This window comes from Dermochelys coriacea, chromosome 9 (assembly GCF_009764565.3).
Source record: "Dermochelys coriacea isolate rDerCor1 chromosome 9, rDerCor1.pri.v4, whole genome shotgun sequence".
Classification (NCBI taxonomy): Eukaryota; Metazoa; Chordata; order Testudines; family Dermochelyidae; genus Dermochelys; species Dermochelys coriacea.
Window position 1 is genome coordinate 48960584 of NC_050076.1, and position 26553 is coordinate 48987136.

A 26553-nucleotide genomic window follows, 5' to 3' on the forward strand; every position below is an offset into this window, starting at 1 on the left:
CATTGATGGGCAAAAAACCTGAAAGTTTCATCTGTTGCAGTTATTCTAATATATGCTGAACTGGAGCCATGGCTGGGGTTACATTATTATTGTTTGCCCAAACAAATCTCTTCCATTTGAGGTTAACAACACTTACAAGTTGATTCTTTCCTACAGTTAATTAGGACATGTATCTCTAGAGAGCAAGACTACTCCAACTCTACCAAAGCCCTACAATCCTGGTCTTCAGACATGGAGAATATAGGTCTGGGCAATAAACTTTTGTTCGGTTAATTCAACAGATCTGGAGTAAGAGGGAGAGATTGGTAAACTTTTGACAGCCAAAGGTGGTCTGGGAACAACTGTTATCTCAACCATGCCAGAAGACCAAAATTACTTTAGTTCTGTACTGTTTTGTATTTGTTTTTTGCCTTTTTTTTTAAAAAAAAAATTGTTTTTTAACCCCCCCCCCCCGTGGATTAGGAAAAGTGAGAGGAAGGCATACAGGAAAACCTGATTTCATTTTATGAGGAATGCATCCGAAGGATTGGTTGTCACTTCCTGCTCTCAAGCAAACCTTGGCTCATTCTGCATAACTGGAAAGAGATCTACATCCTGACACCCCAAGTTGAAGATGGTGCATATCATCATCTCTAACACACACTCATGGAGTTCTGTTGTGTCTGCTCAGCTGATTCGCAAGACGTGTCTCTCCCTGCTAGACATAGTACTACAAAGTAGATCTTGTGCTGAATGCCTCATTGCCACAGACCTACTGCTTCCCTTCATAGTTGCGCTGAGTGAGCGCTTTCCTGCTTGTTTATATAGTACATAGCCATTGGTCTATCCATGTCAACATGCATTACCTTCTGACATGAGGAAGAAGAGCTCTTAGAGCTCAAAATATTGCTCTGATTTTTAGAACACTGATGTGCATTCTCTTTTCATAGGAATTCCCATGGTGGCACACACGCTGTTGAAGTGAGCTCCTCAGCCCACATTGAATGCGACAGGTTATTATTGCTGATGGTGCTGGAGGACTGAAAGCCACTCCTTTCATAACAGATTCTGAGTCCACTATGGCAGAGACAGGAACACATTGTCAGCCAGTACTGGAGAGACACTCTCTAAGCTGGGTGTGAAGTGTAAGACACAGCTGAGTCTATGAAGTCAATTAGTCTAAGAAAGAGGAAGATTTTTGGCATGGAAGTTAGTGTAGCAAGGACATGGCTCATTTAATCTTTGCAAACATTTCTTCAGGCAAAGCAGCGCTGCAGAATGAGTCCAATATCACGCCTATGAAGGTGATCCTATGTGAGAGTCTCAATAATGATCTCTCCCAGTTTATCCCTAGGCATAACTTCTTGAACAGGGAGCATATTTAAGATATAGCTCTGGATGCATTTTCTTCTGATAATGCTTTGATTAGCCAAATCATATATAAATAGAGGAGCACTTTGTAAAAATCCTGGGTGCAGTAGAAAGGCCAAATGGAAGAACTCTTAACTGGAAGTCAGCCCCTCCTACTAGGAAACCAAGATACTTTGGTGTGCTGGTCTAAATTGAGATATGGAAATGTGTATCCTTTAGATCAAGAACTACAAACTAGTCTTGTGTTGAAAGGGAAGGTATTATACATGCCATGGTTAACATAATGGAAATGGTGCTTCCTAATGAAGGAATTGAGCTCCCTCAGGTCTAATATAGATCAGAGACCTCCATCCTTCTTTGGAATTAGAAAGTATTTTGAATAAAATATTTTCCCTCCAAATTCCCGTTATCTCTTTTATGACTCCTGCTTCCAGAATAGAGAACCTCTGATCTTAAGTTCTCCGGAGAGGGTTCCCTGAATAGGGATAGAATGGGGGGAGTTGGAAGGAGGAAGAGACCTGAATTGGGTATCTGCTGTGTACTATTGCTAATATCCACATGTTGGTAGTTCTAGCACTTTAGCAGTCATAGAGCTTACAGAGGCAGTCTCCAAATGGGGTGGGTAAGGAATGTCTGAAAAATCGATCTGCAGTTCTCTGGCCTTATATCAAACTTGAAATCTGGTCCAAAGTTGACAGTGGTTTCTTTACCCTTTGCACATGGCTTAAAAGATCTTCTCCTTTGGTGCTGCTGCTGTCATTCAGCAGATGTGCCTCCACAAAAAAATAAAATGGAAGATGAGGATAGACTTACTTCTGATACTTGAACACGAGTACACCAGATCTTTTTTTCATGTTGGTATATTCCCAAATTTATGTCTGTAGAGGCCTTCATCCTCTCAAAGGCCTAACCTGTTCTATCATCCAATAATCCACGTCATCTGAAAGAAAGGTCCTCCATTTTAGCCTTTGTTTCTGGAAGGAATCCAGATGATCTAAACCAGTGTCTCAACTTTTTTGATACTAGGGACCAGCTTGCTGCCTTCCTAAACTGTCAGGGAAATCTCAGGGACTGGTGCCGGTCCACAGACCAGTCATTGAGAAACACTGATCTAAACTATGGATGTCAGAAGGATGGCAAAATCAAGTGCTCTAGCAGAAGCTTCAGCAACAACAAAGGCCTCAAACCATATTTTGCAACAAACTTTCTTTCAGAAATGTGGGCATTAGCCAATTTCCTCTGACCTTCAGGGAAGAATTTCACAAACACTGCCATCTTTTCCCAGAGATGGTATTGGTAGCATGCCATAACAGCTTTCTAATTTGTCACTCTGATCTCATACACAGCAGAAGAAAATACTTTTCTGCCCAAAGCATCCATCCTTTTTTCCTTTATCAGAAGGCCTGGAGTGAACCTGACATCCTTAGACTTTTGGACAACAGCCTCTACCCTCAAGTGAGTTGAGAGCTGGGTGAGTGTGGAAAGGGAAAGGGAAAGGAAAGAAAAGAAAATCCTCATATAGCAGCAGATATAATTAATCAGCCTTTTTGACATTGCCTGAGCAGAAATAGGAATTGACATATTGCTTTTGCAATAGCACAGTCTAGAACCAGAAATGCAATTCTATTTTTGAAGATCCAAGGATGTGAAAAAAAAAAAAAGTAAGAAGTCTCAGTGGAGGATCTTCAGTGTAGCTGCCATCCTGTTATGTGAAACAACAATGCACCCTCACAGGGGAAAGCAGCTGGAGTAATCCCTACATTTTAATCTGGAATGGTCTGGTCCTTCAGGTTCAGGTCCATTTCTAGTATTCCTCAGGTACTATAGGCTCTTGTGGCAACGTGTCTGGTACAATGGCAGGAGATTGCTCTTTGTTCCCATGGACTGATCTGCGAGCTTCACACTTGACAATGGAAAACTTGCCTGAACTCTTGGAAAGGGAAGAACCCTAGAATAACGGGCATGTTGTGGCTCCAAGCAGTGCCTAGGAGGCGGCCAATAAGGCCATTTAGCCCATCAGGGTATATGCCATTCCAGTCAGAAGTCCACACCTGGTTACATTTCACAGAATCTGCAATGGTATGAATCCTCTCCATATGTTTACTTACCAGCAAACTTTTCCTTAGAGTCTATGTGGTAAATTGGCGAGGCTGCTCAGACCTCAATAGTAGAGGGGAGATCAGTGTGTCAGGGGCAGAACAGAAAAGAGTGATAGCATTTTACTAGGAGAGCATGTGGGAGTTTTAGGTGGTCGGAGAGATGGTGATTCAAGAAGCTCCTCCATTCATCTGCTCTTCTCCAGAGGAGAATCAACAGTATAGAGGTCTGATGGACTCTGTCTCTTGCATCTTTGTCACTTCCTTCCGGATCCAAAATAAACTCAATTTGTTGATTCATATGATGGAACTGAGCTGCCATCAGCACAGCCAATTGTCAACGAGACTTGGAACAGAGAGCTGGATCTAGCGTGTCTGAAATATTAGCTATTTGCTTCGTTGTAAGATCAGTATCCTTCTGTTTTAATTCAGGATCGGGCTGACTAGAATCCATAGACAATGGATTCAGAACATATCCTTCTGCCCCAATCCTTTTGGGCTCTGCTGACAGAGCTCTTCTTGAGCACCAAATCCTTTCCTAACACTGAAATGACTGGATCCATTGGGTTTTGGGGGTGGGGGGAGAAGAAGGGAGATGGGGGAGTAGCAACAGTCTCTCCTCAGAGGCCTTTCTCATCTCTACTTTCTAATTTTGGATTCAACAATATTAGCTCTCTTCTTGAGTCCTGCAGGTTTCCTGAAGCTTGAAACCCAAGACAGAACCTTTTGCAGAGATTTCTGCTGTTTCTCACCAGAAGCATCGTGGGGCAGATGCTTGTCTGTGCTCCCAAGGATTTGAGAGATGTGTCGGATCTGAAAAACTTGGCTGTCACACCGCCTGCAGAAGCGGAGGTTGTGGTCTATTCTGATGTTTGTCCAAGCCTTCAGGGGGAAAGAATTGCAGATAGAGTGCCTTCCTAAGCATCTCTCCTTCCTGGAGGCAAGCTACACATCTTGTATTAAGTTCAAATGCCAGAAAAAACAGTGGGACAAGAGGCCTCTTCATCTTTGGATCCACCACTGGATCCTAATCACTGAACCAACACTCTAAACTACTACTTGGGGGGGGTGGGGGGGGAGAAGAAAACCTATCATTAAAATGTTAAAATTTTAGTATTTACACTAAGATTTAATCTATTATGAATGCTAAAAGTGTATAGAAGGCATTGATCTAAGCCAAGGATCCATGTCAAGGGCCTAGAGCAGTTACTGATTTATCAGCGTGGCAGCTGGAAGAGAAATTGCCAGAGCAACATGCCCTCTTTTACAGCCTTACCCTCAGAATGTTCAGGAACAGTAAAGGGAGGGCCAGGAGGGAGAGCAAGCGTCTTTCCATAGGCAATGTTATTGAAAAGTTCCACCATCGGAGCTGCATCTCATGAGCATGAATAGGCAGAGGACACTTGAAGAATCAGCAGCCATGCAATCACCAAAATGGTAAATTAGTATTAAAACTTCTGTATTTTTCTTTTAACTGCTATCCTGATGATCTGAAAATTCTGTGAACTCAGAGACAAGGTCCTATAAAAAGCTACATAAATCTCAGACTCATTTCTTGGAAGCTTCTGACAATTTTGGATTACCAGATCAGCTAGGGGTTGCCCGCTATTAATATAGCGGAAGCAGAATGATGAACAAAGGGATCCTGCTTAAACAGTATAGGATGCCAACTGGGTTTAGATGCCAGGAACCTGGACTCTATGCCAACACAGGGCTCTCTTATAGAGCTCTTTCCCAACCGTAATCTTATATTTTCAGATATAAATACAGCTTATTTGTCATCTGCCATTAGTCTAGCCCCAGTCCACAGAATGTTCTTAGTTATTCAGATTAATTTTTCACAAAATCATCTCTTAAACATCTGCAGATACCAACCTGTTCTTCTTCTGTAAAAGGTACAAGTGCCAGTGGTGGCAGGGGCTCCTCCTGTAAAATAGGTTGAAACTCCTTATCCAGAAGGTCTGAAGGTATCTGCAGGGAAGGAAGATAGCATGTTAAGAGCTACACTACAGATCAAGCATTACAGCCCAGTATACACATTCCAGAGATGGCACTATGCACTTCTAATCTCCACCAACAAAACTGCTCTCTCTGTTCAATACCCACCTGTCTTTCTCCAGGGTTCTGGAAGCCAACATCCATGAACACAGCCAGCCAAAAGAACAATTATTTACTTTACTGTAAAGTGCGGTTCTTAGAGATACTTTGTGTGGATGCTACTGTAGGTGTACATGCACCCCATGTGCATGCAAACAGATTCTTTTTGCCAGCAGGGTCCACTGGGGCGATACCTGTGCCCTGCATGTCCTCATACCCCTCACCAAGGACATCAAAGGTAAAGCAAGCCCAACTGCCCCTCAGGTGCTTTGACAAAACAGAATCATAATACTGAAGCACTCCATTTTAGCAGGGAAGGAGGACAGGTCATGGGATCCATATGGACAAAACAACTCAAAGAACCACAGTTACTGTTGAGAAAGCAATTATTCATTCTTCAAGTATTTGGCCATGTGGGTCCCACTTTTGATAACTATTTAGCAGTTCTCTCTAAGGAAGTCGATGCTAGAAGTCCTGTTTGAACAGAGAGACTACAGGCCCTACCAAATTGGACATCTAATCTGGCAACTAGGGAGTAATATAGCATGTGAATGTGTGTAGTGAACTTCAAGTAGCTGCCCTGTAAGTCTCAAGCATGCAGATGAAGCTGCTTGGGCTCTACTCATGCATGCCATAATGCAAGAGGGTGAATTAATTTAGACAGTTCATACAGATCTTTATACAATTAGATACTACTTGGGATGACAGTTTGAATCAAAATGGCCTGTCCCCTTACATCTAGTCCCAAAGAATACAAAAAGCCTGGGTGACTTGCAGAAGGGATTTTTTCCTACCGAGGGAATTATGATAGTGTGATCAACATGTCCAGTGTATGAGACTTAAATCTCTCCAGGAGTCAAATGCAGTATAGCTAAAAATACCAGGATATGAACTGATCCAAATGTAAATTTGAGACGACTTTGGGTGAGGTCTGAGAGTCATGTATCCTTATACAATAAAGCATAAGGAGGCTTTGCCATCAATGCTTGGATCTTGCTCACTCTGTTAGTCAAAGGTGGTAGAGAACAAGACTGCAAAGGATCAAAGGAGGGATCCATCAGGGCCAGAAAGACAACATTTAAGATTTTAGAAAAGAGGGGCTGCCAAGTAAAGGAAAACCACGGACCATACCTTTCACTAACTTCATAACTATGGAATGTGAAAAGATAGCATGACTTTAAATAGAAGAGTGATATGCTCTAATTGCAGCTAAGTGGACTCTAATTGAGCTAATGGAGAGAAGTGTTTGCTTCCAAGATAATGAATAGCCTAAAACACTACTAGACAGTGACATCTAGCAAATAATGAGGCGCTTGGATAGCAGTCTTTACCACTTTAATATATGTTAGCCTCGTAGAAGCCTTTTTTCTTTGAATATGAGTGTCCCGCACTTCAGAAAATCACCTTCTGTTCATAACGCTCAGCTAGCAAACGTGCATACGGTCAGATGTAGAGATGAAGGACTGGGGGCAGGATTTGGCGCTGATCTTGGGAAACAAAATCTGACAAGTCTGCTAGAGCAATTGAAGACTGCATCCGGAGGTGTATCGGGTCAGGACTACAAATACTGAGGCTAATCATTAGTAAGGCCTTGTCTGGTCTCATTTTTCTGAAGACGCCGAAAATTCAAGGGATCATGGAAGAGTATATATCGGGTCCCTTGTTGGGATGTTGCTGAATTATGAATTGCTGTGATTCATATGAATGAATGAATGCGGAGAACATGAGTTTGGTATGGCTTGCTACATCTGAATTTGCTAGAGGATTCTGGGAGCAGGGATCTCTTAGCATCGAACAGTTGGGATGGAAATTTACTGAGAGAGTGCTGAAATTTCACTTGAATGGTTAATCAGAGGCTCTATCCGTGTATGTGTTTTCAACTTCAAATTTTGGTCATATCAGCTGATGGCCAGCTCACCAAGTAAAGAAAACGCAGAAAATATGTGATTAGTGAGATGGGTACTGAATGACCCAGGTAAAAATTACCCTTTAGGATGGCACCACATTAAGAGCTCTAGTGAATGATTGATGAGAAGGCAAACATCAACTGACCTTCGGTCTTTGTCTTGCAGTCCCTTCTAAAATATTAATTAGAAAAAACAGGCATGGAATGCCCACAGGGCAGATTTCCAGGACATGACTTCTTTGAGAACAACGGTTTAAATGTTCAGAATATCATATAGTTCTTAGTTCCTCTATTAACATCTGAAGAGGTCCATAACACTAAGACAGGGTCTTAGGGTAATCAACCCCTTGCTACGAGAGACTTTTGTAGGATTTTTGAACCAGAGGGCCTCAGGGTAACCAAAACCCTGCTTCAGGGTCATCTAACAGACCAAGTACTTGAGAAGAAAAGACGACTCAATCTAGGACTGGTAGCTAAATCTGCTTGGTTTGCAATCAGGATACCGTGTAGGGCCAATATAGTTACTGTGATGTTCCCCTCTTGTGTTATCTGGACCAGTGATCTGCTAGGCCTCTCCAATCCTTGACTCTTGGAACCAGCCTTACCCTGCTCTGCTGTGAGAACCCCCACTCCTGGGCTGTTCACGCACAGCCTCTGGCATGTAAGCTGCTCCCAGCTACTTGCAAGCGATTTACACTAGCCAATACCTCTGGTCCCAGACATAACCCTGGGAACCTCCGTCTTGCAGTGTCCAGTTATGACCACTGGATGCTGCAAGCTTATAAACTGTTTGTCAATTTAACAAAGAAATGGATATGTACCAGGCTTGTTCTCCCAAGGGGAGTCTCTGACACACTGCAAACCAAATGCACTGCTTCAGGTAGAACAAACAAACATTTATTAACTATAAAAGTACATTTAAGTGATTATAGTCAAAGCATAAGAAGTCAGATTTGGTCAAATGAAAAAAAGCAACACACATTCTAAGGTTACCTGCCAGACATGTTTCCAATCCTGTAGGTGAGGGATGTTGAAATGGATCTTTAATGGCCCACAGCTGGGCAGATTATTACCGGTACCAGTGAAAATTTGGATTCAATTTGCTCAATGCATAGCAGTTTATTTGAGAGAGAATTACACAAGCAGTAAAAGGCTATATAATACATTTTCCTAATAAGCTTCAGTTCACCATGCATATACCCTCAGTAACTGTGACGCTCTGTATCTCAGGGGACACCCTACACCCCAATGTTTATCTTTATAAAATTGTGTGGTATCCAATGCAAAGTTTGTCATGTTGGGTGTCTTTGGAAGGCTCATAATGCACTGAGCATGGTTGTTATAGTGATGTTATAGTAATTGTTACAGTAATATAGTAAGGTTCTAGGTTATGATTCATGTATATAGTTATGAGGTTGAAAATCTATCCTCATGGCTTAAAGCAAGCCCATGCAAAAACTCTTCAAGAACAGAGAGGCAGTTCACACCTCTTCAGGGCATAGATGGGACAAACCCAGCCCAGCCTCGCAGGAACAATGGACGCTGGCTTAGGCAGCAACAAACGAATCTGTTAGACCCTTGAGGGCACCCCCTTCCTTTGGGCAGTTTGGTGAGCAATGAGGTAATGCTCACCTGACTCTGAAGTGGGAGGGGGTGCAAAGCCAAGAGGAAAGAGGACATTTTGCCATGCTTTCTCTCCCACCTACATCTACAGATGCCACCACTACCAAGCGTTTGAAATGCTGATCAAAGGGGAGAGCCTGACTGAAAAGTAACTAACCAGCCTGTGGTGAGAAGCATCTACGTTTAAGGACATTGAAAATGTTAAGATCAGCTTAGAATGTGTGTTATAAAAGGGAGTCCATCTCTTGTCTGAACTGCATCTCATAAGAGGGGTCCTTGAGGAGGACTAGATTTGAGGGGCATGGGGGCTGGCAAGGACTCAAACTGAACCAAAATCCTTTGTTGACGACTACTAGAACCCAATGGTCCATAGCAAATTCCAGTTCAGACCTCCAACAAGTTAAAAAAAAAAAAAAAAAAAAACAGCTGCCAAACAAGAGGGTGGAGAGGCAGTGTGGGCATACAGCCAGTCAGATCAGCCCAGGGTTCTTGACCATGATGTCTAACTTGCTGCCTGGATCCAGATGCAACATGAGTGGTAGCTGAAAAGAAGGCTGAATTGCTTCTTTGCTGGAAGAAGGGGTCTCTTTCTGGGAAGCTCAATAGATTTCTGTTGGTAATATGAGCATCATCTTTGAGGCTTGTCCTCTCTCCTCCTCCAAGTTGGAGAATAAAGGCCCAGGGAGCAAAGAATTGTCCTGGAATTCTTCAAAGAATGTAGCACTTCATCCATGTTAGGATTAAATCAGAACCTTCAAACAACACATTCTCAATGGTGACCCTAACTCTTTCAGTACATCTGATTATTTCAGGCATTAAGATTCAATATGGTAATAGAAGTAGAGACAGCTCTCACACCTAGAGCGGCCTGCAACATCTTGGCAGTCAGTAAGAATGGACCTCAGCTCCTCCATAGAGTCCTGAGGTAGTTTATCTGCAAAATGGGAGATCTTATCCTACTAGAGGTAGACATACGTCACTGTCAAAGTAATAAATATACTCTAAGAACCTGAAGGTTGACTGAAGAGTAAAGTTGCAGGGCTGGAGGCCAGTGATTTCCTGGTCCTTGGCAGGTTTGAAAATAACTTCATATGTGGTGTGGATAACCTGCCCGATATTGTGGGATGCAACATGTTAAATAATTTATTGACTTCCTTGGGCCACTCCTAATGTCCAAGGTATCTGCTATGAGTTTTAACAGGTCTTGAAAAGCCTTAAAGTTATCAATAGCGGATGATAAATTAGGCTTAACATCTGTATCCAGGAAGGTCCATGGGATGACTACTAGTACTACAGGAGGTAGATCTTCTTCCCGATCCTCCTCATTTTTGGCTACATGCTTCACAACGTGAGGTGCTTATAGTGCTCCAGAAGGCCTTGTAGAAAGAGACCTGTTATGAGACAAAGGAACGTTCAATGACTGAGGTCTAGAAACTAGAGTTTTAAGGGTTCCAAAGTGGCCAGTAAGGCCAGGTTTGCAGGACACCAGGTATGGTATATGATATTAAGGTGGAAACACCCACAAGCCCTAAGGATTCCCATAGGCCAGGAGTCTCCGAACTACGGCCCATGGACCCATTTGTCCGCCTCTGCAACCAACATCACATCAGGTGGCAGGACCCCGGCTGGCAGGAGCCCACGGCAGGAATCCCAGAGCAGCAGCGGGCTGAGACACAGTCCACTCTGGGGTTCCTGCTGCGGGCTCCTGCCAGCCAGGGTCTCACTCCACTGCCAGCCTGGGTTTCTTCACCCAGGCCAGCAGCCGATGCTGGGTGGGGTCAGCAGCGGGATCCTGGCTGGCAAGGGGCCAGCAGCAGAAACCCCAGAGCAGCGGCAGAACTTCATAATGTCACTGCATTCCTGCCAGGGTCGCAGAGCCAATGAGCACACAGTAAGTAGGTTAGTAGCGGCAGAAGGAACTTAATGTGTGTGATGAGTCATTGTTGTTTCCCTCGGTTTTTGTCTTAGCACGTGTCAGACTAGTGACAACGTATATTCATTGTGTTTAAGTCCGTTGCGATTGGGGCGATGATGTCGGGAAAAGGACAGAAGAGAAAGGTTGATTCTGAATGTCAAGTGTTTAAAGAACAATGGAGTGTGAAGACTATTTCGTTATCGAATCAGGTAGGAAAGCATTGTGTTTAATATGTAATGAAACTATCGCAGTGCTAAAAGAATACAACATTCGTAGACATGAAACCAAGCACTTGTCGAACTACTCTCAAATATACAGGAAAGCTACGTTCAGATAAATTAGAATCCATGAAACATGGCCTATCGTCACAACAGTTTATATTTAAGAAGAAAACGGAGAACGAAGCTGCAACAAGAGCCAGCTTCCAAGTGGCACACACAAATGGCAAAACCATTTACTGATGGTGAGCTAGTTAAAATATGTATGATTCAAGCAGCCGATGAAATATGCCCAGAAAAAGTAGATTTATTTAAGACAATTAGTCTTTCAGCAAACACAGTTGCTCGCAGAATCGAGGACATTGGCAGTAATATAATTTTCCAGCTGAATGAAAAGGCTAAGAAGTTTGAGTGATTTTCCTCGCACTTGACAAGTCAACCGATGTTTTCGATACTTCACAGCTGCTGCTGTTTATTCGCAGGGTCGGCAGTAATTCTGAAGTTACGGAAGAACTAGCTTCTGTGCATAGTAGGCATGGAACAACCACAGGTGAAGAGATTTTCAAAGAAGTTGAAAAGCCACTTTCTCAATACAACCTGCAATGGAAACAACTGAAGTGCATTACAACCGATAGAAGTAGAAACATGTGCGATTCAAAACAAGGTTTGGTTGGACAAATCTACAAAGCTTGTGAAAGTGTGGGCTGTCCCAAACCTATGATTCTTCATTGCATTCTTCATCAGCAACCATAGTGCAGGAAATATTTGGATGTGTCATATGTTATGGAACCCGTAGTTTCAACCGTGAATTTTATTCGCTCGCATGGACTTAACTATTGTCAGTTCCAAGCATTTCTGGTGGAAATAGAATGAGAATATCACGATTTGCCCTACCACACTTCAGTTCGATGGCTTAGCTGTGGAAAGGTTTTGTCACGATTTTTCGAGCTTAGAACTGAAATTGAAATGTTCCTAAATTAAAAAAAACAAACCAACAACCGACAACCACCAAACGAAAAAACGATCTCTACCTTTACTCACAAACAATGAATGGCTTTGGAAATTAGCTTTTCGTAGACTTGGCCAAGCACATGAATGACTTCAATCTTAGACTACAAGGGGAAAACGGGCTTATCTGTGACCTGTACACCCATGCAAATGCATTCAGGCAAATAATAGTTCTTTTCGAGTCCCAACTGATGAGGGACTGCTCTGCTCACTTTACATGTTGTGAAAAGTTCAACCAAGAAACTGAATCACGATTCCCAACTAGGCTTGCACAAGAAATCATTTCTGATCTGAAACTACAGTTCCAGGAGCGTTTCTCTGACCTTAATGTGAATGCAGGAGAAATACAGATCTTCCAAAACCCATTTGATTGCGATCTTGAAAAACTGCCACCTGAACTTCAAATGGAAGTGATTGACCTGCAATCCAATTACTTGTTGAAGGACAAATATAAGGAAGGAAATCTGGTAGACTTCTATAAATGCCTGCCAAGTGATCAATATGCTCATGTAAAAAACTTTGTCCATGGATTAATGTCAGTGTTTGGCACTACTTATGTGTGAAAAAACATTTTCAATGATGAAATATGTGAAATCCAATGACAGATCGACTTTGATGAACATGTACAATCAATTTTGATGATAGGGAACACTAACTGAACCACAGCTAAATGAAATTTTGTCAGAAAAACATCAGTACCATACTTCTCACTAATCCTAAAGTATTTCTTTTTTTAAAAGATTTTGTATACATTTAATTTTTTCCAGTTGCTTCGGCCCACAAAGCCCCTTCAAAAATCTAATATGGCCCTTGTCTCAAAGTTTGGCGACCCCTGCCATAGGCCTTTGGATTCTGTCCAACCCATGCCTCTTTTGGTGTCAATGAAAAGAGTGCCATCTAGACTTCCTTTTGGACTTCTATTCATAGACACTGGAGATTGAGGGACAAATCTAGGAGAAGGTTCCCTATTATGATCTGACAAAGAAGAGACAGGAACACACTTCCTCATACAGTGCAGCCAACCTCAGGCGTTGATAGAGGCTGAGGAGACTGGGATATACGTCTATAAATCAGAAAGAGGGACTCCAGAGTAGTGTGGTGGATAACAATTTTATTAGTCTGAACATCTTTGGTTCTGGAACTGACAGAAGCCTGTTACTGCCACTGGACTGAGTAATGGATGCTGGCACAATGACAAGGTTTTTAGGAGCTGGGAAGGACAGTACCAAGCGAGGCAGAACCAAGGGTATCAGTACCAAAGGAGGTGTCATTGAAAGCACCAATGCCAAAATGGAACAATCAGTGACCAGAGTAGGTGCATGATTTAATTTCTTGCCAACAGGCCAAGGCTGATAGCTACTGTAACTACATTAACAAAAACTCTAAACCCTAACTAGAAGACCAGGGCTGCAGGATAGCAGATGGACACTGCTAAATTCCATCTTGCTGTCAGGAGTGGTAAGAACTAAGGGCAGTTGGGTTTGCTCCACCCTTTATGTCCTCAAGTGGGAAGAAGGGACACTAGCACATGCAGGTTACAGGCATGCCCCCTATGAACACTTCTGGCCAAAAGATTCCAATCTCATATGCATGGTGCACATGTGCACCTAGAAAGAGAACCACATGGACATATATAAAGAACCTGCACTTTTGTTCTCCGCTAAGGAATATGCATTTAAAAAAAACCAAACAACCTAGGCACACATCGTACAGAGAGACCTCTTTCCATAATTACAAGATCTTGGGATTACAGACAAGCCTTCTTCCTATCCTCTCCCCCCCCCCCCCACACACACACACCTTATTATCCTTTAGGAAAAGTGCTAACATTTCTTCTCTCCCATAGCGATAATCTGCTAGCTTGTACTTTGGCAAAGCAGGAGAAAGGGGAGGCGATGTCACTCTCCCGCCACTGGACAGAGCTCGCAGCCTAGAATAAAGCAGAGGAGGAACAAAATTAAAATGGACAGAATCTATACCTGTGTGATCATATCACTCCACCAGACATAAAATAGAGTTTGAGATGGATAAAATAAATCCAACAATTGGAATCGATTGGCTTCACAGATATCTTACAGCAGTAGAGGAAAAAATCCCAGGACTAGGTTTGTTTGTTTGTTTGTTTTTTAATTATTAAAAAGAAACCCTGCTTACCACACAATGGCACCAGCATAGCAACAACATTCTGCTGATGTATAATTAAATTTCTCCCTACAAGCACATCAGGAAATGCTATCCACCACAGCATAAGAAGATGGCATGGTCTCACAATTATTGTTCTACACCCCATGGATTACCTTTCTTGGAAGCCCTACTTTACTTGTTAGTCTAAAACAATACCATAATAAACAATTTTAAGCATCATAAAATGTCCTGCAATCGTTAGCCAATTTTAGTATTTTAAACACATTTTTAGATTATCGCTTCCAAACATGTCTGCAGATTGTGTCTGCTCCCTAAGTCAGAAGAACTATCTTTAGGGGTGCAAGAGCTGTACATTTCTTGGAACCTCTTCTAAGATCACAAACAAGAATAATTGGTATGATGCTTTTCCTGATGTGGACACCACCCCACAAAGAAGTGGGACTGAAACAGTGAACTCATTTAAAAAGACAATAGCTGTCTGATATGAGTTTTGTTGCATGTTACATAGGCTAGACTCAAATCAATGATTTACAAGTAAAAAACTCCATGGCCTCTAATTTTCTGAGATATAAACCCGTGTAAACTTTCATAGTTGATGTGATGTCAAAAGCAATTGTGTATATTAATATAATCTGATGATCACCCATTTTGCTATGTTCTGCATATGCAACAGTGATTATTTTAGTGTCAATTAAAGTAGAGCAATTCCAACTAAAACTGCAAGTAATATTTATTGCTATTTGGTAGCACCAATTTTTTAAGTTTCCTTAAAGAATCTATAGTTTATTTTTTACAATATTCCTTCCTCTGGATCAATATATACAGAATATCCCAATAGCCAAATGGAAGGAGGGTTCTAAATCCATTTCTAAAATTCAAGGGTAAAATTTTCAAAAGCACTTACTGTGACTTAAGAGCCCAAGCTTTTGAAAGTTTTACACTAAAATTTTTCTTCTTCTAAAAAAGACCTGAAGATGTTCAGATTCATTCTGATTCTTGGCCTCCATTGGGACGAAACTCTCCATCACTGATGCTAAAGATATCAACCCACTCATGAACACCTGCTGGAGCATGAACCTAGCCTCAGGAGAGTAAGTAAATGCTGCATGGTTTTGCAAAGTTTATTATTTGTAACTCTCAAAAGATATAAACTAATATATGCTTGAAAAAATATATATACTTGACCTCCCACTAGGCTGGCTTCATGCTCCATCAAACTTTCATAGAATCACAGAAATTTAGGGCTAGAAGTAATCTCAAGAGGTCATCAAGTCCAGCCCCCTGCACTAGTGAGGACCAAGTAAACCTATACAGATGTTGGTCTAATCCAGGGGTTCTCAAACTTCATTGGACTGCAACCCCCTTCTGACAACAAAAATTACTACACAACTGCAGGAGGGGGGACCGAAGCCTGAGCCTCTCCAAGCCCTACTGCCCTGGGGGGGGAGGGGGGGGGAGTGCAGGGGCAAAGCCAAAGCCCAAGGGTTTCAGCCCCAGGCAGGGGACCTGTAACCTGAGCCCCGAAACCGGGTCTGAAGCTCTCAGGCTTCGGCTTTGGCCTCAGGTACCTGCAAGTCTAACACCAGCCCTTACGACCCCATTAAAATGGGGTTGTGGCCCACAGTTTGAGAACCGCTGGTCTAACCTGTTCTTATAAGCCTCCAATGATGGGGATTCCAAAACCATCCTTGGAAGCCTATTCCAGAACTTAACTACCTTTATATCTAGAAAAATGTTCCTAATATCTAACCTAAATCTCCCTTGCTGAAGATTATAACAACCCTGAACATATTTGAAGACAGTTATCAGGCACCCCCCCAGACTTCTTTGCTCAAGACTAAATATGCCCAGTCTTTAAAAATCTTTCCTTGCAGATCATATTTTTTAAACCTTTTATCATTTTTGTTGCTCTCCTCTGGATTCTCTCCAATATATGCACAATATAGTTCCTAAAGCATGGCACCCAGAATTGGATACAATCTCCAGGTAAGGCCCTAGGTGCTGAAACAGTTCTCTTTCACCTCTTACATACAACGCTCCTGCTAAAACACCCCAGAGTGATATTAGCCTTTTTCACAACTGCATCACATACAACTCGTTCAATTTGTAATGCACTATAACCCACAGCTCAATTTCAGCAGGAACACCACCTAGCCAGTTATTTCCCATTTTATACTTGTGCATTTGATTTTTTCCTTTCTCCGTGTAGTACTTTCCACTTGTCTTTACTGAATTTCATCTTGTTGATTTCAGACCTATTCTCCAATCTATCAAGGTCATTTTGAATTCTAATCCTGTTCTCTAGAGTACTGGCATCCCATCCCAACTTGGTGCCATCTGCAAATTTTATAAGCGCTCTCTCCACTCCATTTTTGAAGTAATTAAAGTGCTGAATAGCACTATACCAGGATTGACTCTCCAGGACCCCACTAGATATGCCCTTTCAGTTTGACAGCAAACTATTGATAACTACTCTGAGTATAGTCTTTCAATCAACTATGCACTCACCTTATAGTAATTTATTTTAGACCACAATTCCCTTGTTTGATTATGAAAATGTCATGTAGGACGGTGTGAAACACCTTACTAAAACTAAGATATCATATCTACTGCACATCCCTCCTATCTACTACATCAGTAATTTGGTCAAAGAAGGATATTAGGCTGGTTTGGCATGATTGTTCTTGACAAATCCATGCTGGCTATTCCCTATAAATCTATTATCCTCTAGGTGCTTACACCCAGATTGTTTAATAATTTGTACTAGTATACTTCCAGGTATTGAAGTTGGGCTGACTGTTCTATAATTCCCTGGGTCCTCTTTGTTTCCCTTTTAAAGATAGGTACTACCATTTGCCCTTCTCCAGTCTACTAGGACCTCACCTGTCCTCCATGAATTCTCAAAGACAATTGTTAAACAGTTCTGAGATTGCTTCAGTTAGTTCCTTAAATTCCCTAGGATGAACTTCATCAGGCCCTGGTGACTTGAATACATCTATCTTATCCAAATATTCTTCAGCCTGGTCTTTCCCTATTTTGGCTTGCATTCCTTCTCTTTTGTTGTTAATACAGTAAAAGCTGTGTTATCCGGTATTTTACCGACCAGAAAGCTCTAGAATCTGGCATCTCAGGAGGGTATGCAGGGTGCAGTTTCTGGGAGGGAGTTTGGGTGCGGGAGGGGGCTTGAAGCAGGGGTTGGGGCATGAAAAGGGTTTTGGGGTGCTGAATCCAGGCAGTGCTCACCTCAGGTAGCTCCCCGCAAGCAACGACATGTCCCTGCTTCTCCTAGGAAGAGGCGCAGACACATGGCTCTGTGCACAGCTCCCGCCCCGCCTGAGCGCTGGCTCCGCAGCTCCCATTGACCAGGTACTACGGCCAATGGGAGCTGCGGGAACCCTCTACCCTGAGCCCCCTCCCACATACAAACTCCCTCCCTCTTAGTGAGCAGGAATTTAAGACTTCCTAGCACCTCCCATTCCTTCAACATTCCAGAAAACAAAGCTTTTATTGTATTGTGTTGAGTATATGGTTACCATTAAACTTTTTAGTGAAAACTGAAGCAAAATAGGCATTAAACACCTCACCCTTCTTAATGTCATCAATTAGCTCTCCTTTCACAGCAAGTAGAGGACCTTCCCTCTGTCTTTCTCTTGCTCCTAATCTAAATTTGCTCTAACCTGCGCAGCCGCCTATTAAGCCCCTCCCCTCCGGCTCCAGCATAGGCCTGCCACGGACTTGCCGTGGCTGGAAAGAGGAGTCTCTCCCCCGGCCCCAAGCTCCTGCAGCGAGAGAAGTCTGAGGGGAGTACTATCTCCCCACTGCAGCCCCAGCGCAGCCTGCACCTCAAACCCCTCATCCCAGACCCCATCCCAGATCCCGCACCCCAACCCTCTGCCCCAGCCATGAGCCCCATCCTGCACCCTGAAGCCACCATGCCCAGCCCCACCCCAGAGCCTGCACCCTCAGCCAGAGCCCTCATCCCCCCACATCTGGTCCCCAACCCTCTGCCCCAGAGGGTTACACATCACCTCCACATTGGTGCATATAACAAAATTAATTCTGCACATGGATGTAAAAAATTAGAGGGAACACTCTCCTAATGGATTTAAAGAACCTCTCTGTATGGTCTTTTATATCCCTTGCTAGGCGTAACTCATTTTGTTCCTTGACTTTTCTGATTTTATTCCTACAGGCTTGTTCTATTCTTTTGTACTGCTCTTTAGCACTCTGTCCATGTTTTCACTTTCTGCAGGATTCCTTTTCGATTCTCAGGTCATTAAAGAGCTCTTGATGGAGCCATATTAGCCTCTTACTATTCTAGCCATGTTTACTTTGCATTGGGATAGTTGGCAGTTGTACATTTAACATCGTCTCCTTGCAAAACTGCCAGCTCTCCTGAACTCCTTTATCCCTTAGATTTTCTTCCTATAGTATCTTATTACCAGTTCTCCGAGTTAGTTAAGTGTGCTTTTTTGAAGTTTATTCTGAAGTTATTCTGCTGCTCTCACTTCTTCCTTTCCTTAGATTCATGAAATCTAGCATTTTATGATCACTTTTATCCAAATTGCCTTCCACCTTCATTGTTGGTATGATGTCATAAGCAACTGTGTCTGTTAACATAATCTGACCACAGCCTATTTTCATATGCTCTGCATGAACAACAACGTATATCACAAGGGGAACCAGCAATGAAAGCAGTTCTGGACACCAAGACCTTAAAAGAAAAAAAGTTTTAAACTAAAAATTGATTCAAAGCCCATCTTTCACTTGGTTATTTAGGTGTTCTTTACATATTTGTACAGTTAAGGTAGTTCTGTAAAATTAGCTTGTGGGTCACTTAATGCAGCTTTTATGTTTTAGTTTGGCACTTTCCTATGGCAATTTCTTTAATGCCACTTTTATATCAGCAGGACACCATTATATTCCAACGTGCCATACCACAGAGACTGGATGACTCAGTGTAATGTTTCACTTGTAGAAGACCTTTTCAAATCTAACCCAGTTTGAATATGAACAACAATCATTATCTGAGAAATAAATAGACGAGTCCAATACCAAGTTGAGATTCCTAGGTTTTAAGGCCAGAAAGGGCTATCATCATCTAGTCTGACCAACATAAAATGGGGCTCAGAACTTCACACAGTAATTCCTGCATCAAGCCTGCATTCATGGCTAAACTAGAAAGAATCCACTAAAAAGACATCTAGTCTTCATTTAAGACTTCAAGTGATGGAGGGATAATCTGCTACATCCCTTCGTAAACTGTTTCAATGTTTAATTACCCTCACTATTAAAAACGTGTGCCTTACTTTTCTAGCTTTGGCTTCTCACCACTGTGGATCTAATTATGACTGGACTGCTAGATTAAACCACCATGTAGTATATTTTCTCCCTGGATAAGTAGAGTCAGTGATGTCAACCTCTCAACCTTCTCTTCAATTCATTAATAGATTGAGATTAAGCTTAAGTCTCTCATTGTAAAACATTTTCCAGACAAATCATCTTGTAGTTCTTTCCTAAACCCTCTCCAATTGTTCTACATCCTTTTTAAAAAGTATAGCCACAAAAATAGTTACATTTTTTCAGTAGTGGTCTCCCCACTACCTAAGCAGTGGTAGTATCTCTTGTACGCCTCCCCCATAATTTATCCATCCAAGGATCACGCTAGCTCTTTCGAAGCAACATCAATTGGTATTTTTATGTAGGTTTCAGAGTAGCAGCTGTGTTAGTCTGTACTCGCAAAAAGAAAAGGAGTACTTGTGGCACCTTAGAGACTAACGAATTTATTTGAGCATAAGCTTTCGTGAGAAGTGAGCTGTAGCTCATGAAAGCTTATCTCAAATAAATTTGTTAGTCTCTAAGGTACCACGAGTACTCCTTATCTTTGTGTATTGTTTCAGCAGAGAGGTCAAGACTGAATAAGCAAGGGGGGCAAAGACTGAACTACTATCACACCTCTAGAATAGTCTTTATCAGGTCAAGGACAAAGCACATTGGATGGGTATTGTAATAAGACTCTCAAACAATCACTGTAACATGATGTAACTTTCCAACAATGCATCCATTGAAGCCCTCTCTTAACACGGGTATTTTTTCTTATGAATAAATACTGTGAATGTGGTGGGAGGGAGAAGGGGTACAAATTTCTCAGACACACTCCACCTTACAAGTTTTTATTTTCAAAGCTGAAAACAGAAGGCTTATGTATCTGTAGAACAAGTCCATCACGGGTAGTGTCAGTGCTAGTTTCCTCACCAATATGCCTCATATACAATGATCAACCATCTTAAACATCAAGATAGTTCTTCACCTTTCTTGTGCATTCCTTGGATATTCTGGAGAGTCTGATGTGTGTTTATTACAATGACATAAAACCTCAAATTCCTTTCACACAGAGCACTACATAGTCATATGATGAAGATTACTTTTAGTCACTATAGACCAGAACTAGATTTGAGTAACTGCTGAACAGACACTGTATCCAATCCACTTTTATAACCCATTCAGCCTCTCCCTCCTCCCGAACATACATGTCCATAAAGCCTTCCTAGTTTTCAGAATAAGGTCCCAGACTCTGACAAAACAGAAGAGACTCACCATTCAGGCCCAAAGTTAAGTGTCTGAGTTTCTCCTGCCATTTTCTTCTTTTCTACTCCTCTTTAAAAAAGTGTTAACCTAAAAATAAAATAAATAAATCAAATCAATCTATCACAAATTAAGAATATCATGAAGACAGTGGAGTAATTTTTTCTTCATAAGGTTAACGTGTCCTCAATACACAAAGGCAGACTGCAGCTCGACATCCCAGCCATAAGAAATGCTAAAAGCGGTAACTGATTAAGTGGTTCTACTAGTGAATCTAAGCCGGGGTGGCCTACCTGAGCCTGAGAAGGAGCCAAAATTTACCAATGTACATTGCTAAAGAGCCACAGTAATACATCAGCAGCCCCCCATTAGCTCCCCCCCACTCCCACTCCCAGCCCCTCCCATCCACCAGGAGCCCCATGGATCAGCGCTTTCCCTCTCCCTGCCCGCGCCTCCCGATCAGCTATTTTGTAGTGTGCAGGAGGCTTGGAAGGGGAAGCGGGCACGCCAGGCTCGGGGAGGGGATGGGAAGGGGTGGAGAGGGGGCAGGGCCTGTGGCAGAGCCAGGGGTTGAGCAGTGAGCACCCCTCCGGCACACTGGAAAGCTAGCACCCGTATCTCCAGCCCCGGTGCCTATACAAGAAGCCGCATATTAACTGCTGAAGAGCCACATGTGGCTCCGGAGCTACAGGTTGGCCACCCCGATCTAAGCTCTATAATGCAATTAAAAATGAAATACAATTAGTTTAGATAACAGGATATTTTGTCCCAGACACCATTTCCAACACCCCTAATTTGATCATGGGCAGAGGAATAAACAAGGCAATTTGCACAGTCTCTTTTGATATTAATAACCAATTAAAAAAAATCTGAACACACCAGCAAATACCTACTTAGAAACCACTACTCCTCTCCTCTGCAGAAGTAAAAGTTTGATTAATGAAGTCACAGCTATACAATTTATAAGTTATGATAAATTACAGAGCTTGAAAAATCCAGTCACTTATCCATGGGAAATAGCAAGATTTCCTAGGCAAGTGCCAGGATATTTCATTTAAAATGTTCTATTACTTACAAGGGGGGGGGGGGGAAAGGAGGAGGTTACCTACCTGTAACTGGAGGTTCTTCAAGATGTGTGGTCCCTATCTCAAGTTTACACATGCATGCCATGCGTTGCAGGAGCAGAAAGTAGTAGTAGTCTTTCAGTCCATGCATATCCCCTTGCTTCATCTCATGGTTTCATCTGAGGTGATAACGGCTGGGTGGATAGACCACATCTCCAGTTCCTTCTCCATTGCAAATTGAACAGATTCACAGCAGAGGAGGAGGGTGGGAAGTGAAATACAGATAGGGACCACACATCTCAAAGCATCTCCAGTTACAGAAAGTAACGTCCTGCTCTTCTCTGAGTGATGGTTCCTACTTTATTCCACTTAGGGTGATTAACAAGCAATACCTAATTCGGAAGAAGTTGCAAGGATGAGGATGGAATGGTTGAATGGAGGATAGCCACGCCGAATGAGGCATCCATTGCAAAGTTCTGCACCAAGACATAATGTGCAGCGAAGGTATACACTGAACTCCACGTGGCCGCCCTACGTGTCTCAAAGTGGTACATAATGGAGAGTGGCCATAGTTGATGCCTGGGCTCACATGCAACAGGCTCTCATCCCAAGGGGTGGAGACAGCCCAAACAATTGATAGACTGTAATGCACCCAAACATCCACTTGGAGGTTCTTTGTGTGGAGATTGCTTGCCCCTTAACGCTCTCAACTGTTGTGATAAACAATCTAGGAGACCTCCTGATAGATGGTCTCCTCTGCAGGTAGAAGACCAAGGCCTGGCAGGCGTTAAGGGACCAAAGTCATCGTTCCTCGGCCAACATGAGGCTTTGGAAAGAAAGCAGGTAAAGTGTATGGGTTGGCTGAGATGAAACTGGGATATGACCTTTGGTAGAAACTTGGGACGTAACCACAGAGAGACTTTGTCCTTATGCAAAGTGGTGAAAGGGGGATCTGCCATCATGACCCCAAGTTCACCTACCATTCTTGCTGAAGTTATAGCCACAAGGAAGGTGACTTTCATGGAAAAGAGGGACACAGAGCATGAAGCCAGCAGTTCAAAGGGCTGTTTCATTAGTGCCACAAGAATGAGGCTGAGGTCCCACTGGGGAATGATAGGTTGTTCAGGCAGAGAAGTTCTGAGGAGAACTTTCCAAAACCTAGAGGTCAATGGATGTGTAAATACAGAATGTACTTCCACAGGGGGATGGAAGGCTCTGACTACCGCTATGTAGACCTTGAGAAAGTTATGGGTGAGCCCCGACATCTTCGAGAACAGGAGGTAATCCAAAAGAAAAGGAAACTCCATTTCCTCTGGGGAAAGCTTTTCCACTTGGTCCAGTAGGAAAGCCTAGTGGACTCTTTCCTGCTGCTCAAAAGGATGTCTTGCACTTCCTATAAACATTCCCCTTCTAGAGAAGATGCCCATCCAAATATCATGCACTGGGGTGAAGCATCTACAGGTCAGGATGTCTGATTGTGCTATTGTGTTAGCAGCTTGGGGGAAGTGGGGATGGCGTACTTGCAGCAGGCATTGTAGAAATGGGAAGGTGTATTTGATCTAGTTCAACCAGCAAAGTATGAGAGCATCGCCTTGGGAGTGGATACCTATATCCTCTAGAGCACCGGCTGCACACTCCCATTGCACAGTTCCCAGCCAATGGGAGCCAGGGGGGTGGTGGCAGCACCTCCGCCAAGGAGCCAGACCTGCTGCTGACCACTTCCAGGGTGCAGCGCAGTCCGCATTGCTAGGACAGGCAAGAAGCCTGCCTCTGCATCCCGGCTATGGCGCTGACTGGGAGCCACCTATGGTAAGCCCACAACCCAATCCCCTGCCCAAGCCCTGAGCCCTCCCCCAAATCCAGAGCCCCCTCCTACATCCCAAACCCCTCATCCCCATCCCCACCCCAGAGTCCGCACCCCCAAACCAGAGCCTTGACCCCTTTACACAGCCCAACCCCCTCCCACAGCCTGAACCTCTCACTCCTGTCCCCACCTAGCAGCCCTCACTCCCACACCCCAACCCTCTGCCCCAGCTCCATTGCGTTGCAGGAATCAACAATTTTCTTCAACTGAGTCACCAGGAAAAAAGTTTGACAATCACGGCTCTAGAGCAATATGTGCTGCATTTGTTGCTGGAGTGGGAGGCAGAGGGGTCTCTGGCTGGAGTCCCCCCTGGGTTCAAAATGTTGCTTACTACAGTATTGTGGAGTTCCCACTCGTGATTGGTCACTAAACTTCTGCTGAGAGAGTCTGCAATCATATTCCGAGTACAGTAATTCCTCATTTAAAGTCGTCCTGGTTAATGTCATTTTGCTGTTACGTTGCTGATCAATTAGGGAACATGTTCATTTAAAGTTGTGCAATGCTCCTTTATAACGTTGTTTGGCAGCCGCCTGCTTTGTCCACTGCTTGCAGGGACAGCAGCCCGTTGCAGCTAGCTGGTGGGGGCTTTGAACCAGGGTGGACTGGCAGCCCCCATATCAGCTCCCGGTTCCTTAAGTTCCCTGTGTGGCAGCCTCCCAGCAGGCTATCAATTGCCAGCAGTTCAGCTGTCCCTCCCCGCACTGCCATGTGCTGCTCCTGCCCTCTGCCTTGGAGCTGCTCCCCAGAGCCTCCTGCTTACAGGGGGTCGAGGGGGGTTATTGTCAGGTTGTCCCCCTCCCCCCTGCACTCAGTTTACTCCATCTTCCATAGAGCAGTGGGGATATATGACAAGGCTCAGGACAGAGGGAGCTTCCTGGCAGCATCCGCCATCTCAGTTTGCTGATCAACTTAAAAAGGCAGTGTACTCAAGAGTAGGGTCAGCATACTCAAAGGAGCAATGCGCACCTCTCTCTCACACACACAGGGTGTGTCTCTGTCTCTCTCTGCCATGCTGTCTCCCCTCCCTCCATTCGTGCTACCTTGTAGAGTGTGAGGCTACATTAACGAGTTAAACCTTGAGGGCTCAGCCAAATGCTAGTTCGTCATTTAGCAGTATGGCATTCCCTGGGAAACATCCTCTGACTTCACCACCTCAACCAAGCTCCACAATCATCATCACCGTGTACCAGTATTAAATTGTTTCTTTAAAACTTATACTGGGTGCAAGTTATATAATATAGTCTTGTCTGGTGAAAAAAATTTCCCTGGAACCTAACCCCCCCATTTACATGAATTCTTATGGGGAAGTTAGATTTGCTTAACATCATTTCGCTTAAAGTAGCATTTTTCAGGAACATAACTAGAACGTTAAGCAAGGAGTTACCCAAATGATAGTCTGCCAACAACAGGATCTTGTGGCAATGTACCAATTCCATAGATTGACCACATCGGCACACAGAGCAGTCAACCTCATGTTCCCTTGTTTGTGGATGTAATAAATAGTGGTGGTGTTGCCCGACATGATGAAAACACTATGGGAGCCAATGGATGGAAGAAATGCTTGACACATTCTCCGTACTGTCTGGAGTTCCAGAATATTGATGTGCATCTGAATTCCTGAGGGGTCCATGTAATTTGCATCATCCCCTCTCCCACATGCGCTCCCCATTCTGCAAGGGAGCAATGCATCATCACCTGTCCATGGAGAATGGGAGGAAGGGGATCCCTACACAGACCTGTTGCAGGTCTGTCCACCACTGGACGAAGAAGAGCCCCAAGGAGGGGGGAGAAGAGAAAGATAGTCATCATAAGGTCCATAGCATGCCGTGGGGGGGGGTGTGTGAGTAAACTCTCTGGATCCACATCTGTAGGCAGAGAAGGTGGAGGTGAGCAAAGGCAATGATGTACATGCAGACGGCCTTGTGGCCAAGAAGAGATAAGCAAATTTTATGTTCAGAGGCCAGCTCCCACTGACCTTACAGTTGGGAGTGTTCTGCACATCAGACTACAGGTGTCTCAAGCTGGTTATCCAGAAAATCAACACCACACAGTGGTAACCTGTGGAAATTTTGGTTTATGTGACCTGCCCAACATCACAAAAGAACTCTGTCATAGAAATGGATAAAATCCAATTCTCCAAGGCAGCATTCAAATGCCTTAACGAGAAGACCATTCTTCTACTTCCTGCAGTTAATGTAATTTCCTGAGTTTTTTTAAAAACTTAAATTGGAAGAACAAAAGTGTCATCATGTGGAACCATAATGACCTGCATATTGATCATCATCTTCAGATCCACAGCCCATTCCTCTACCACTTGAGTGAAGGGAGTATTTGGTAGCAGGAGAAGGCTGCTGCTATGTTCTATGTGGACATGCCCTAGAGGGGAGATGACAGGGTGTCTCACAGGCTATTTGCTAGACAGCAACAGAATGTCGAGAGTTTGGAATAACAGGTTCAATTCCAGGTTCTGTACAGAGTGCACTCTAGGAGTTAGACTCTTCTGCTTTGTCTTACCCATCCCCAGCCAATCCCCTTCTGCTCTAGTCCAATCACGTTCCTATCTTCTCAATGTGGGCCAATTTGTGTAAATTTTCACAGGGACAGAAGACACATCCCTGACACCAGGGCAAGCCCCCTATCAAATGTTAAGCCCTTTCTCCAAATAGAGACACCTGAGCTTCT

At 43.4% G+C, this 26553-nt stretch overlaps 1 protein-coding gene across 8 annotated transcripts in view; it reads right to left on the minus strand.

Annotated features, from left to right (window-relative positions):
- Nucleotides 1–26553, minus strand: part of GIGYF2 (GRB10 interacting GYF protein 2) — a 156720-nt gene that overhangs the window by 115552 nt on the left and 14615 nt on the right. For 6 of the 8 annotated variants that reach the window (XM_043492789.1, XM_043492788.1, XM_038415397.2 and 3 more), the window contains exons 2-4: nucleotides 20956–21033; nucleotides 14014–14143; nucleotides 5322–5417 (exon numbers count right to left, since the gene is read on the minus strand). In XM_043492789.1, coding sequence (XP_043348724.1) covers nucleotides 5322–5417; nucleotides 14014–14143; nucleotides 20956–20996 — 267 coding nt within the window. In that variant the 5' untranslated portion in view covers nucleotides 20997–21033. Of the gene's footprint in view, nucleotides 1–5321; nucleotides 5418–14013; nucleotides 14144–20955; nucleotides 21034–26553 lie in introns of those variants that run through there. The other 2 variants (XM_043492790.1, XM_043492791.1) reach the window with 2 other exon arrangements.